Source organism: Mus pahari, chromosome 1, assembly GCF_900095145.1.
Source record: "Mus pahari chromosome 1, PAHARI_EIJ_v1.1, whole genome shotgun sequence".
Taxonomy (NCBI): Eukaryota; Metazoa; Chordata; class Mammalia; order Rodentia; family Muridae; genus Mus; species Mus pahari.
The window spans coordinates 44,009,902-44,024,825 of NC_034590.1; the positions used below are offsets into that span (position 1 = coordinate 44,009,902).

At 37.3% G+C, this 14,924-nt stretch overlaps 1 protein-coding gene across 2 annotated transcripts in view; it reads right to left on the bottom strand.

The window, feature by feature from the left end:
* Window positions 1-14,924, bottom strand: part of Mctp2 (multiple C2 and transmembrane domain containing 2) — a 221,499-nt gene that overhangs the window by 77,759 nt on the left and 128,816 nt on the right. For both annotated transcript variants that reach the window (XM_021210215.2, XM_029532890.1), the window contains 3 exons: window positions 3,397-3,498; window positions 2,013-2,087; window positions 122-241 (listed from right to left, as the gene is read on the bottom strand). In XM_021210215.2, the coding sequence (XP_021065874.1) occupies window positions 122-241; window positions 2,013-2,087; window positions 3,397-3,498 (297 nt within the window). The remainder of the gene's footprint in view (window positions 1-121; window positions 242-2,012; window positions 2,088-3,396; window positions 3,499-14,924) is intronic.

Below are 14,924 nucleotides of genomic sequence, written 5' to 3' on the forward strand. Positions count from 1 at the left end.
CTTATGGGTCACCTTTACTCAGAGTCAGTCTTAGAAAGGCTAATCTCATATGTAACATTATACAGAGATGAATGCATGTAAATAGATAGAAAATAATGTGAACATTAAAAATAAATCTTACCACAAATGCTATTGTACTTCTTAATGTGGACTCCCATTGGAAGCAGCTTTTGAAGAATTGTACTGTGTTCCATATTGCCAAAGTGAGTCTTTTTACACGGTCTACATCTCTTGATAATATCTGTTTGTTTGTTTTTTTTAAAAAGAGATGGAAAAACAGACAGTTAGATTTACATGTGCTCTGGATATTCCCTAAGATCAGCTGCTGAAGCTGTTCAAATTGTATTATGTACAGTATATATATATATATATATATATATATATATAAAGAGAGAGAGAGAGAGAGAGAGAGAGAGAGAGAGAGGGGGGGGGAGGTATAGAGACAGAGCAAAATAGAATAAAACAGAGACAGAATTGGAATGAGTGCCAAGTCGTTATTTAATATGGATGCAGATGGAAAGACCACCAGTAGGACCTGCCTAGCATCATCTCTGTGCTAGTCCAAAAAGTGTAGTTGTAGCACTGGAATCCAGACACCCCACCCCACCCCCATTTCCCAACTCCATCGTCTTCAGCACACTTTTCAAGCTTTCTCCCAAAGTAGGGCTGGCACTGTCTTTAACCTTAGAGGTGGTTATGAGAATTCATGTCTTTAGAGAACTGCCTATCTATCTTACAGTAGATGCTTTTAAATATTTGTTTCAAAAGTAAAAATCTCAACTCTGTAACCTAGGGTAACCCAGGGTTGTGCAGCACTGGAGGAGGGTCCTGACACACCCAGGGAGTTTAGTCCCAGATCTCCCCTCTATTCTCAGAGCCAAAGCCACCCCAGCAGTCACATTGTTTTGTAAAGGAAATGTCTTTTCTCCCACTGGGAGGCACAGTATTTTGATTTGCTTGCAAAGCTGTCACCCTGCCTACCTCCACTTAGGTTTTAACTTTCAAGTAAACAGAGCAAAAGACAAAAATAATAATAATAATAATAAAAATGAGGACATAGACTCGGATTACACACAATGACTATTGCACTCAAATGACTGTGGTACCAAAACCAAAACATTCAGAACCTTTCCTCCAAAAGCCTCTAAGTCCCTTCCCCAACAAGGTGCCCAGACGTTCATGTTCATGGGAAACAGGAGGAAGAGAAGATGGCTTTATATTTAACTGCTTTGTGTCATGCACAGCTGCTCAGAGAGGAAGCTGTGGAAGTAATAAACATTTTTAGAGGGGGGACACTTTGTTCTTTGTTACACAACTGAAGAGGAACAATGGGTACTGGCTGAAATCCTGGCCTGTATCTAAAGAGGACAGGGAGGGGCTCAGAAGAAAGAAATGCAGAGGTCATGGGTTTTTTTTTGGTTTAGGGTTCACCCCTTCCCCCAACCTCCTCAGTTTTAATGTGATGATCCTCCCCCTAGTTCTGGATCTTTACTTTTTGTTAAACTGATAAGAGAAGAATTCCAGACAATGAGCAGAAAGAGAGACAGCTAATTCCAAATGGGGTAAGATGCAAGCACACCCTAAATTTAAACCCGGAGAGGAAACTCAGCCCTAGGGGAATCTGAGGCTAGAAGCTTCTTTAGACCACTGAGGAACCCCTTCATCCAGTGAATGAGCAGAAAGCATTCGTCCTCATCTGTGAAGGGGAGAAAGAGAAATGCTACCACTGAAAGGGACAAAGGCATTGAGGGTGTCTCTTTAAAGAACTGTTTGGCATACTGCAGGGCTCACACACACACCCTTCCTCTCAAGAATGCAGAATAAGCCACTCCTAGTTGACCTGGCCCATTTTGAGAGAAAAGACAAGAGAAAGAAGTGGAAAGATGAGCAGTCCAGATGAGAAAGGAGTGAGAGAGGAGAGGAAAAATGAAATAGAAGCCAGCAACAACTAAGAAGTACTTAAACACTGGCTGATGAAGTTACTTAAAGGCCAGTTGGTGGGTGCCACCTACCTTTTTGGACAGCTTGCGGCTGTCTTCCACAAAGCGTTTTTCTCTTGGAGTGAAGGTCCTGATACTTGCTTTCACCTAGAAAAACATGGTTGTTACAAGGGCAGCATTCACAGACTTCGTTCTCTGTGTAGCTGAGAAAAGATCACAGAAAATGAGACCTTATAACCCACAGGTAATGGCCATGGACCAGAAAGTGTTAGGTCTGTCATTCTTGGGTAGTTTCCTGAGTCTTGGGGCCATACAGTCCCTGGTAAGCCAGGCTGGACCATGCACGGATGGTCTTGTCACCACTTGGCTAAATCCTCTGAAGTATTCAAACTAGGACCAACACAGAACTTCCTACATATCCATGCTAATCTAAATGATAAACAAGTCTTCTCTCATTTTTGAACTAAACTTGGCAATTGTACCACGAAGAAGAAGGGCAGTTCTCAGTCCATAAAAACATTTCCACAGACAGTCCCATTACCTCCAGTGACCTGAGAGAGCACACAAATGGGCCATGGTAGCTCCTTTACAAGGGGAAAACTAAGCCCCAGGGGAATTTACTGATGTGTTCAAACCAGCAGAGGGAGGGTAACCTTCAAAAAATGAAACACAAATGTACTTCCACTGTGTCCGTGAACAAACATGTTTTCCACCTGAGACAGCACTTATGTCTTGACTGAATAGCATCATCTCCACATAATCTATACACAAGTGCTTCCCAGAGGAAAGCAATAGATTGGGAGAGGTCACCTCTCCTGCAAACTGTACAGATGGTCCACTTGAGCAGAAGAGGAAGAACACACTCATATTGATGACTTGACCCCAATTACAGCACTAGTGAGAATTAAAAAAAAAAAAAAAAAAAATATATATATATATATATATATATAGAGAGAGAGAGAGAGAGAGAGAGAGAGAGAGAGAGAGATGAAAGCTATGCTATACATTGTTTTAGAGACTACACAGCTTGCCTATCATAGAACAAACAGATACACTATATATTATATATAGGTTATATGTGACATAAACTTTGTTTCTAGAATGGATTACATTTTTGTACAATGTATCATCTCTTTATGTATTCTGTAGATGACATATAGATATACAAAGTATATATGAACCTATAGATATGCAAAGACTATCCTTTCCTTTATTTTTAATTATTCCCTTGACATTTAGACTATTGTGAATTTAAGCCTCATCAATCCTGCTGGCTCAACTGTTTGAAACCTAGAACATTCAGCATGGATTTTACGACTGAGTTTTAAACACAGTCAGCCCACCCATTCTCAAGCTTCAATCCTGAAATCTTTGACACTGATCTGAGTCTGAACAGGCTGGGAACCATGTGTTTCAGGTACTGAGAAGCTGGGAGGCATATCCGGAGGGCACTTACCGGATTATATATGAGGTCCAACTCTAAGTAAATAAGCCCTTTAAAAGCTTGCTCTAAATCTTTATTCTTCAACACGTAACAATTTGGTTGTCCATCTCTAATCTGTAAGGAATAAAAAGTGAAGTATATATTAGTACTATGAGTTGTGTGTTTTCAATAGCAAAACCAAAACTAACTTTGACTAAGTTGGAAAGGTATTTAATTTTTTTTTTTTTTAGCCTCTGCAAAAATGGATTTTACAACTCAGTTTATATCTTCTGACATGACTCGGTAATTTGTTTCCATTTTTTACAGTGGTCTCAATTTTTACCACCATATGAACACACATGAAGTAAATATTATTCAGGCACTAACTATAAGATTAATCAACTTTTAATTTAGAGTGAAATTATAACTGATAGGAAGATAAAGTAACATGCATCAGCTTAAAGTAGTATGTTGACAGAAACCTACTGGTACAGATTATGGTATAATAACAGGACCCCCCCCCCCATTATGGTGACTAAACTTTTCCACATACTCAAATATGATGAGATTTCTCCAAAATTTGTTGCCAATAATTCTAAAAGTTGTTAAGTCATGGGGAAAATAATGACAGAGTATAATACTGTTATGAATCAGAAAAGACTAGAATAGTTAAATATATCTAGTACCATGAACTAGTTCCTGGAAGAGAAAAAAAATTATATTAATGAAGGATCAGATAAAATCCAAATGAGGACCCAAGTTTACTTATGCATAACATACTACTATTGGTGACGTTCTGGTGCTGGCAAATGCAACATAGCAATGTAAGATGCTAACATGGGAAGAAGATAGAGAACTCTCTTTTCTTCACAGTTTTCCTTTTAAGTATAAAATCATTCCCCAAGAAGACTGAAGAATCATAAGGAAATGACTAAAGCAACTAATTTTTATGATACAGCTATCTGTGATTCTCTGGCCCTGAAACAACTCAAATTAATTAAATCAAATCTTAGCTGAAGTTAAGGTAGAGGTCCCAAAATGACATGGCCTACACAACTTTGACAGCACCACGTCACTCTGACCTCTGTCCTGCATGTCCCAGCACTTCCATGAACTATGCTAGCGACCTGCCATTTCCAGACTGTTTGATATCTAAGCAAATCCTTCCCACGGCAGTTCGGAAAGCCCTTGGCTCCCTTGAAAGGGTGCTAACTAAAGAATTCCTTGTTCTGTCTTCAGATTGAGGGCAGCTATGCTTTTTGTATAGAGTTGTAGTGGTGGACAGGCTGATGACATTTGTGGCATTTAGAAAACACACTCTACTCTAAAAGAGCCTCAGCTCAGCCTGGGCTTATCAAACATTCTATTGTGACTGTAGTGCTTAATAATTCAAATAACTTGGGAAATTGGAAGGCCAGGAATCTGAGCCATATTTTAAATAACTATTGCTGTCACCACAATCATTCACACAAGTGTTCGTATAAACACTGGTGGAAATGGGTTGAGTAAGTCACGGTGGGGAAACAGCAATTCCACTTTACAAGGGAGAGGTCGTCTTCCTTCCCCAAGCACCCCACCTCTCAGATTGAATAGCTTTCATACGGAAAGATGGCTTTCCTGGTCAGTGGCTGAGAGGAAGGGGGCGCCCCATAAAGTCCTGGCTTCCTTCCTCAACGGTGTCCAAACAGGATTCTCGGCTTCCGCTCTGGCACGGAGTCTCACTTAATAAATTGTGGGTGTTAAAGTTGAAAGACATAAAGACAAAAAAACAGCATGTCAATTTGCCAAGCTGAAGTACTTCCAACTTCGATTTGTTTCTGTCCTCAGTTCTTGTAACGTTAGCTTAAAATTTCCATGATTTCTTAAGGGCGAGGGAAGGTCAACAAAAGAACAAGAAGTGTCCATATAAAAATATTTCGTAGAAGGATTTTTTTTTTAATTTGGTAAATGACCATTTCCTGTTACTCAATGTCCCTACCATTGTGTCAGCAAAATTCAGAATCCATGTAGGAACATTGAAGATATCATCAAAAACAAAGATACAATGTAACATTCACTACTTTAATAGAAAATTACGTTGCAATACACAAATATTAAGTGTTTGGGGATAATGAAATTAAAAACCTCTAGTCCTCTTGAATATATAGATAAATATCACAATCCCTTTCCTGGATCAGGAATTAAATAGGATATTGGTACACATCTAACTCCTCCTCTTCTTCTCCTTCTTCTTCTTCTTCTTCTTCTTCTTCTTCTTCTTCTTCTTCTTCTTCTTCTTCTTCTTCTTCTTCTTCTTTTTTTTACTGAAGCTTTATATTCATAAAAAATAGACTTAAAAAAGTATTTAGATTTTGAGGCCCAACAAGCAGCTGACCAAGGCAAATGTAGACTCTTGCACCCACCCAATGGACTGAAGTTGGGGACCACAGTGGCTGAATTAGGGAAAGGCTGGAAGAAGTTTAGGAGGAGGGTGACCCCATAGGAAGACCAGCAATCTCAACTGACCTGGACTTCTGTGATCTCTCAGTCACTAAGCCACCAACCAGACAGCACACACTAAGCTGAGATGAGGCCCCACAACACATATACAGCAGAGGACTGCCTGGTCTGGCCTCAGTGAAAGAAGAAGCATCTAACCCTTGAGAGAATTGAGGCCCCAGGGAGTGGGAAGGCCTGGAGTCGGGGGGGGGGGCATATGGGGGAGGGGGAGGAAACATCCTCTTGTAGACTGGTGGACAAGAAATGGGATGAGGAGCTGTCAGAGGGTTGACCGGAAAGGGAATAATGACTGGACTGTATAAGAAAAAAAGATTAAAGATAATAAAATAAATGTTAAAAAAATACATGACGTTTATAAGCTTAATTTGTAGCTACCAATGTAATTTCATGACATTATTTTACATATGCCCCTTTTTTATGGGTGTATAATATTCAAAATGAAAAACAAGTAGAATGCCATCACCATACATACTGAGACTAAAACAAAAGAGAATGTTCTGGAAAATACTTCCCAGTTCTATTATGTAACTGAACTGCCAGCACTGGAACAGAGGGTGAAGATTCGGTCGGAAATGCTAGGTGCGTCTGCCCAGCTTCCACATGATAGTACTCCATGAATGCTAAACATGCACATTGTATATGTAAGGCCACACTCAGGGTTTATAGTGAGAATTCTGAAGATTATTTTTAAGACTAAAATTTAACAATTTTATGCAATTGGAAAATTCAAACACAGCCAAAACAACATTTAGAGGTGAGAATCTGTGTGAATCATTGTCTCTAATACTGAGATAGCTGAAGCCTAAGCTAAAGCTTGAAACCACTGCTAGCTCATCCAGAAGAAACAATCATTTTGCATTCATAACAAAAGGAAATGGGTCCTCAGGTTGATTTGGAGAGTCTTCTGTGCTTACACCTGTTTAGACTGCATTTCCACCAAACTAAGGTTCTCGGGGGGGGGGGGGCAGGGGGAGGCCAGCTAATATCTGAAACTTCAGTTCTGTAAGGTAAAATCTTGAAACAGATTTATTATATAATCTTTATATTCAACTGTGTAGGTAAGAAGGAAAATACTAGACCATAATTTAAGACATCCTCACAGGGTAATATAAAAGATATGTACTCTAATTAGGAATATATATTCTATAATTGGGAGTAATACTTCTGGAATTATTAGGAACAAATTTCCCCATAGTTTAGAATAGTACCTTTCGTGATAAGAAAACAATGAGCATTCCTACCTAGCTTTCCTTATTTTCTGTTCTGTGAGATATAAGTCACCTATCTGGAGCACTGTAAAAGGCAACTCTCTGGTAATTATCCAGACATTCTAAAAGCACCAGGAAGTCTGTTACTAAGTAATAATTTGAGGTTTGGGATCAAAAGAAAAAAATTACCATGAAAATTTATGTTACAAGGCCAGCCTATAACTGTCCCCATGAAGGGACAGGGGGCATTGGAGTCCCCTCCTTTCACCTCTGAACTGTGGCTCTGCACAGATGGCGGAGAGAGGAAGTCACTTCCTTTAGTTGTGTACCCTCTGCTGAGCCCACAGGGCCCCGAGGAAGAGCTCCAAAGACAATCACACAGATGGCGCTGCTTCATCTTGGTGGGTCACAGTCACATGGGCAGACGTGAATGTGAAAGACAGATTTGTGCAGAGGAAGGAAGATCGGATAAAAAGGTGGCAGGGAGATAAGAGCAGAGAAGTGTTTGAAGTATGCACACACACAGATGTGTGTGTGTGTGTGTGTGTGTGTGTGTGTGTGTGTGTGTGCATGTGTGTGTATGAAACTGCAAACAAATTAACTTACAGATTATCATGTTAATAAAATAAAAATTTTAATATATATACCATAATAATTCTTGAACTAACATTTTTCTTCATGAAAGATTATTACCTCTGCTTACTCCTAAGCACAGTAAATATGAGAAACATTTTAAAGGTTGATAGATAAGTTTTTTGAGTCACATGAATGCTCTATGAGTGATTTTTAAAGCCATAGCCTGAATGTAATATACTGCAGCTAGGAGGACAAAGAAAAAAAAATTCCCAATTGTATTTTCTCCAAACAACAATTATCTTTATTGTGGTTTGCCATAAAACTCTTTGATGTGATGTTTTACCAAAGTTAATCAGGGTCAATACGAAGGAGAGCTTAAGGAAGAAAGACATGCATTTAAGATCAAAATCCTGAGTTAAAAAAAAATTGTATTGATTCCATCACTATTTGACCTTCTAACTAGAAAAGGCAGAATATTTGGATGAAGGCTAGCTTCCTGTATAAAATACTATTCTTCATTCCATGTGACAAAATAAAAAAAGAAAAAGAAAAAAGACTGTGACTTCAGCATGGTACAGCAGCTGAACCCAGCCGAGGTACATGCTAAATGGCTCCCCAATAAATATGACAAGGAGAGACACAAGGCTTGGCAAGAGGACAATTAATACACATTATCTGATAGCACTTCACATTCTTCATGCAGCTTGGAACCAGGCATGGGTCCAATGGCAGGAGTTACAAAATAGCATGAGGGATTAGTATGTCTGGGAGTCTATGCTTAGCCCAGCAGAGAAAACAGCTACCAGGGAGCTCCCCAGAACCGCTTCCCTGGCCCTCACACCACATCTCACTTCTCTCCAGCTAGTCCTGTGCCAGAAGGCAAACTAGGATCTGAACTTGAAAAGGACACAAAGCCTGGTATGCTTAGGGCTTCTCTTCCTAAAATATGAGCTATCTCCACACAAGCCATACAAATGATTCTAAAAGTTATGGGAAAAATTATTAAAAATAACATTCATAAGAGAAATACGGAATTAATATCTTTGGACAAATGCATCTATAATTTGTAATGTAAATAATTATTTCTGTCTCTTGTAAAAATAGAGTATTCCATACATCTCAATGACTTTCTAAACAGAATATCTATTCTGAGCTCTATCTTGGATTTTACAATTACACTATCAAACATATTTTTAACATTTAGATAATTTTGGTATGTTGTAGTTTTTATTTATAATTTCTTTATAAAAGAAACCTTTTACTTAAAAAATTGAAATAGGATAGGTAATGTCTGAGGAAGACCCTAGAGGTAGATAAACTGAGTTCATATTTTAATTTGACTACAAGGTTAGATTGGATAGGATTGTTTAAAATACTTAGCTCCTCTGTTCTTGTTTCTTAATTCTTAAATTGTAAGAAATAATGCTACATTATCTCAGAGGGGAAATACATGAACAACAGTCAAACACAGTGGGGAATTCATAGGAATTGTTAAATAGATGGCATATGTTTAATATCATCTCTTTTTGGATTTAATCCATGTGTACAGAGATTATACTTGTATAAATATATACAAAGGTATGTGTGTGAATATACTGGTAACACCAGAGCCTCAGACAGACTGAGAAAGCATGCTCCCACTGAGCTATAGTCCACCTGCTACTTTCTCCTTTACAATTTTTTTTTTTTTACTAAGTTATTTAGCTTGGTGTTGAGTTCATCCTATAGCCCATGGAGGACTTGAATTTGCCATTCTCCTGCCTCAGCCTTCGGAGTATCTGGAATTATAGGCCACAACCTGGTTTGAAGTATACTCTTTTTGAGTAAATTTGATGAACCGTATTATGGTTCTTTCAATTCACCCCAGTCTTAAGCAATTGTAGCCTGTGCTGAGTTCTTGACACATAGCTAGCTGCTTGTACCATTCATTCCTGAAGGCATCCCCTTGATAGAATTACTGATTCATTGAGGGGGGGGGGTAATCTTAGGGTTTGAACAAGCCTTATCCAGTTGGTTTCCTGAAATCCTTTAGTGACTGACATTTCCAGATTTACATTCCCAGTGAAGAAGGTTGCATTGTTCCCTGCAATTTCCAGCTCAGGCCATCTTAGCTTAGAGAAATAAGCTGGTGTCTGGTACCTACTTTATGATCAGACAGACTTAGACTCAGTTCCCAATTCTGATATTCTGTGTCTGTATGACTGTATGTAATTACTTGATCTCTGGGAGCCCAGGATTCTTCTTTAAAATCGATACCCAGACTATAAATGTACAAGATGCATGTATGTGCCATTCTAAATCAATTTAATCCAAATAACGTTCCAACAAAATTTTAAGGCATCCCTTTTCTTCTGTTTGAAGATGAAAATCCTTAGCCAGGTTTGTTGATTCTGTTGCTTAAATTAATTGAAAGATTTATATTGTAACACAAGGTAAAGGAAGATGATGACTGGTCACAGTGTGCAAATTACTTCGTACTTGCCAGTTCACTTATCCTCTCAATATACATGTAAGAATTATCTTCATGTCAGCAAATAGTAATCAAGGAGCAAGAAGCCAAATCACTTGTAAAAACTGAGCCAAGTTACATAAGAAGCCAGTGGGTCAGCCCCTGATTTATCAGCTTGTTCTACATTCTTAACCACCAAGACCATTACTCAATAAGGCATTTCTGTGCTGAGGGTTCTGGGTTAACTTTTCTGCCTGGTTGACTTGCCTTAGACTCATTAATTGAAGACAATCCAGGCTGCCTTCAAACTTGTGTTCATAGGATATAATTTTGCTTTTTATCCATTCCATCTTTTCTCTTTGAATTTACCATAGCAATTGGTGTTTCGGCTACATAGACTGACTACATAGGCTGACATCATCATTATATGATCTCTAATTTGTATTCTATTCTTCAATAATTCTATTCTTCAATAGCATACCTTTACATAGATGTAGACATAAACTTCTGTATGTTTTATGTTACATTCGTTGGTGTTTTTAAGTTTTAATTTTTAAATGAATATAGTTATTGATATTGCTTTCTTATGTATCTCATTGATGTATTATATTCTGTTATTTATCAACTATTTATGTTTACAGATATCTGAAATTATAAGATAACCCTCTTTTAAAAATATTATTTCTTAGTTAAGATGTACATAATGTTTTGTTTTTCCATAAAATTTTATATTGCTTGTATACTACCATCATACTGTTTTGTTTAAGAGTGTATGGGGCCATGAGGTCATGGACTGAAACCTCTGAACCTGCAGCCAAAATAAGTATTTCTTCCTTTCTTTGTCTATGAAATATACTTTGGTCAAGGTGCCAAAAAACAACTAATATGATTGATAAAGGACTGGACTACTTTATCCATAATAAGGAATGGGAGTAGACTCTTTCCAACTACCCCTTCCACATCTAGTGATACTGCCGGGGAACAATTCACTTTTAACACATCACTGCTATCAATTACACAGAACCTTTGCTAATGTAATGATTCCCTTCTCATACACAAGAAACACACTTTTCTCTTTCACAAATCTTTCTTCTTGCTATGATTTACTCTAGTTAAAATAATAATATACATGTTTCCAGTTTTATGCTCATAATGCATTAAATAGTAGAAGTACTCATCCTCTTGGGATTTTTGAAACACAATTTGCATGTTATTTTCTTGTTGGCCAGAGAAGAAAGTGCATAGAAAAAAGGTTATATATAACCATTTGAAAAGTTATAACTCATAATTTTCACTAAGTGTCATATTCATTATCTGATATCCAAATCCCTTTAATTAGACTTTTAAAGATAACTTCTTTTGGTCTTTTGGTACACATTCTTTCTTCCAAGTGTTGGGCTGCCTTATAGTTCCTTTGGAGAGAGTAAACATCTGCATAGCACTTGGGTCATCTCTCATCTGCTTCCACAGCTCTGCTTGCTCTCTTGGTCTCTCACTGAGAACTGGGGCTGATATTCATCATTGTATCTTGTTTATTGTGTTGCATTCCACCTACATTTTTTTTTCTTTAACCCTACAAGTGGTTTGTCAATTCTCCTAATATTTTTAGGGAGGTATACTAGTACTTGGACTTGTCCTATCTACTGCCCCACTGTTGGATACGTTCTTTCTCATTTTGTGCTGTTTCCTTTTGCCTCGGGGCTGGTGGAGAACTCACAGCTTCCCACTTGCTAGGCTAGTGCTCTGCCACTGCACTGTGCTGCTCAACCTATTTCAAGGACATTGCTTCTCTTTATCAGTTCTTTCCTAGTTTTCATAGTCTTATGTATTCCTTTATATTGAGTTGTTTAATTGAATTCCAACCTACATGGTCAGTTACTAAACCAATCAAGGTACAACTATGCTTTTGGCCATGCACATAGTTTTCTGCAGTGTCGTTGGAAGTCTTAAGCATCCTCTAATTGCTGTCAATGTGCATTGACTGACTCAGATTGTTTTCTTTCATAGCCAGGCTGTTTGGTATTTCTTTGTTTCTCCTTTGATAATATATAAAAAAAGATATTTCAGCACTGTGACCACACTAAAATTTCTGCCTCTTAGGACTCTACTGAGGTAACCCGAACCAAGGCATAAGTATTTGAACATGTTGAGCAGGTATTGAAATACATTTTCCAGTTTTATGCTTGGATACACACATATCACCTGATTTATTTTATTGTTTAAAATTTGAAAATTACACTTTGAATGTGTCTAAAAGTCATCTGCTAATATGCTGATAGATTTAAAGAAGATCACAGGTGTTCCTGCTTAGAAATTTTATGCTCTAAAGCATCATATGAAGTACTCACTTTCAACAGGCCTTACAGAATTGAGGCCTCATGAAAGAATGCAGAATTACTTTTAGTCTGTTTACATTTGGAGTTTTTATGTTCTGTTTAATTTTTCAGTGCCAGGCATGACAGAACATCAAATTCCTGGTAAGTTATAGCCCTTATCCATGATTTTTTTAAAAAATATTTAAAGCTAGATAGATGATATATATTTTTTATTCTAATCTTGTATTTTAAAAAAAATTTCCTCTCTGAAATAAAATGTGAAATCTTCCACACACAGGGTCATATTTCTTATAATCAGAGTGATAATTCATCCTGCTTTGAACTCTTAAAACATTTATTATGTATTATATTTATAGTATGTGTCTTATTTATGTCCATACACTATACTTGCCTGCTTTACATCACTGTTTTAGATGTCTCAAAGTAGAAGAAAGTAAGATTTTGACTTAATATAAGAGACTTTAACAGAAAAATTCAATGCATGCGAGATATAGCATTCTGAGCACATGACACATAGCCTAGTGTTCACCATGTTCTTGTTTTAGGACACTGGGAGAACCACACCAGGCACTCTAATGCTCTCAGTTTGATGGACTTGACCCAATGTTTGACAGACTTGACCCAATACGATTCATAATATGTGATACATAGGGTTTGTGAAAACTAAAATGATACCAGTGCCCTGATGCTAGGGCAGAGCAGAGCTAATTGACTTTTCATCATATTTCACCTTTGTTTCAATTACTATGTATACTTGGAGAAGTATGTAATAATAATTCAATGTTTAATGACTGTTCTTCCATAAGATCTAAGTTTGGGTAGCAGAAATCAAGTCAGGTGGACCACAACTCCAAAGCTCTAAGTACCTACACCTTTGGCACCTGTGGGCACTTGAACTCACGTGCACATATATGCTCCCTCATATGCATGTCCATAGAAGAATTACTTCTGTCACCTACATGGTGATTTAAGTCTCGTTTATATCCTATAAGTACCCAAGTGATGTATCCCTTTCTCCTTTTCATCCATCCTGTACTCCACGTCTGCACATGTTGATTTATGGACCAAAGCTACACCCAAAACCAAATTCAGGAATCATTACACTTCTAGTTTCTTTATTGATCACAAATTTGTTAATGCAATCTAAAATCTTGTTATTATTTTACTTTACTGGCCAAAATCCAATCTTAACCTTAAAACAAAGAAACAAACAAATAAAAACCTATAATTGCCCATATCTCCTACCTCATGCAAATCCACTGCACAGAAAACAACTTCACTGAAGATGCAAATAGAGATGTGCATGGTATTTATTTGGTACAAGTAATTACAAAAAAAAGTCACATAAAGCTAAATAAGTGAAGCTGTTAGGAAGATAGCTCCTCGCAGCACTTACCTATGCCCCACCAAACACTGCATCTCCATAAGGCAACAGAAAGACCATATTTCTGGTTATAGATGGCTTTGACCTGATGGGCTGTGCTTGCATCAGGTGAGTCAAGTTTGTTCCAAAATTCATTTCATTGAGCTGAGACAATAGAGTTAGTTTGATTTGGGGGTATTAGAAAGTAATAATAGTATATATTTTATTGTTAGAAAATAATATGAGTCAATATGAAATATTAGCTATAGTAGTGTTTCTTTTATGGATGTGTGCGCCCTGTGTTTTGTGTATGAATGTCTACTGTTACAACATACTCTTGGTGGATGTTTTCTTTGATGAGTACTTAGTATCCTTTCCTAGTTTTGCTGATTAGGTGAGACATCTCTTTTTTCACATATTAAGATGACAATATCTGAATTTTTCTGTTCAAGTTGATTTACTAAAGCAATTTGATACTTTGAGCTGGTTTTTTGAGGAAATTAACAAGATGGATAAACCCTTAGCCAGACTAACCAGAGGGCACAGAGACAGTATTCAAATTAATAAAATATGAAATGAAAAAGGAGACATAACAACAGAAATGGAGGAAATTCAAAAAATTATCAGATCCTACTAAAAATGCCTATATTCAACCAAATTGTAAAATCTGGATGAAGTGGACAATTTTCTAGACAGATACTAGGTGCCAAAGTTAAATCAGGATCAGATAAACCATCTAAACAGTCCCATAACCCTTAAAGAAATCCAAGCAGTTATCAAAAGTCTCCCAACGAAATAAAGCCCAGGACCTGATGAGTTTAGTGTAGAATTCTATCAGACCTTCAAAGAAGGCCTAATACCAATACCCTTCAAACTGTTCTACAAAACAGAAACAGAAGGAACACTACCCAATTCATTCTATGAAGCCACAATTGTACTTATACTTAAACCACACAAAGACCCAACAAAGAATGAGAACTTCAGACCAATTTCCCTTATGAACATTAGTGCAAAAATACTTAATAAAATTCTTACAAACCAAATCCAAGAACACATCAAAACGAACATTCACTACGATAAAGTAGGCTTCATCCCAGGGATGCAGGAATAGTTTAATATATGGAAATCTT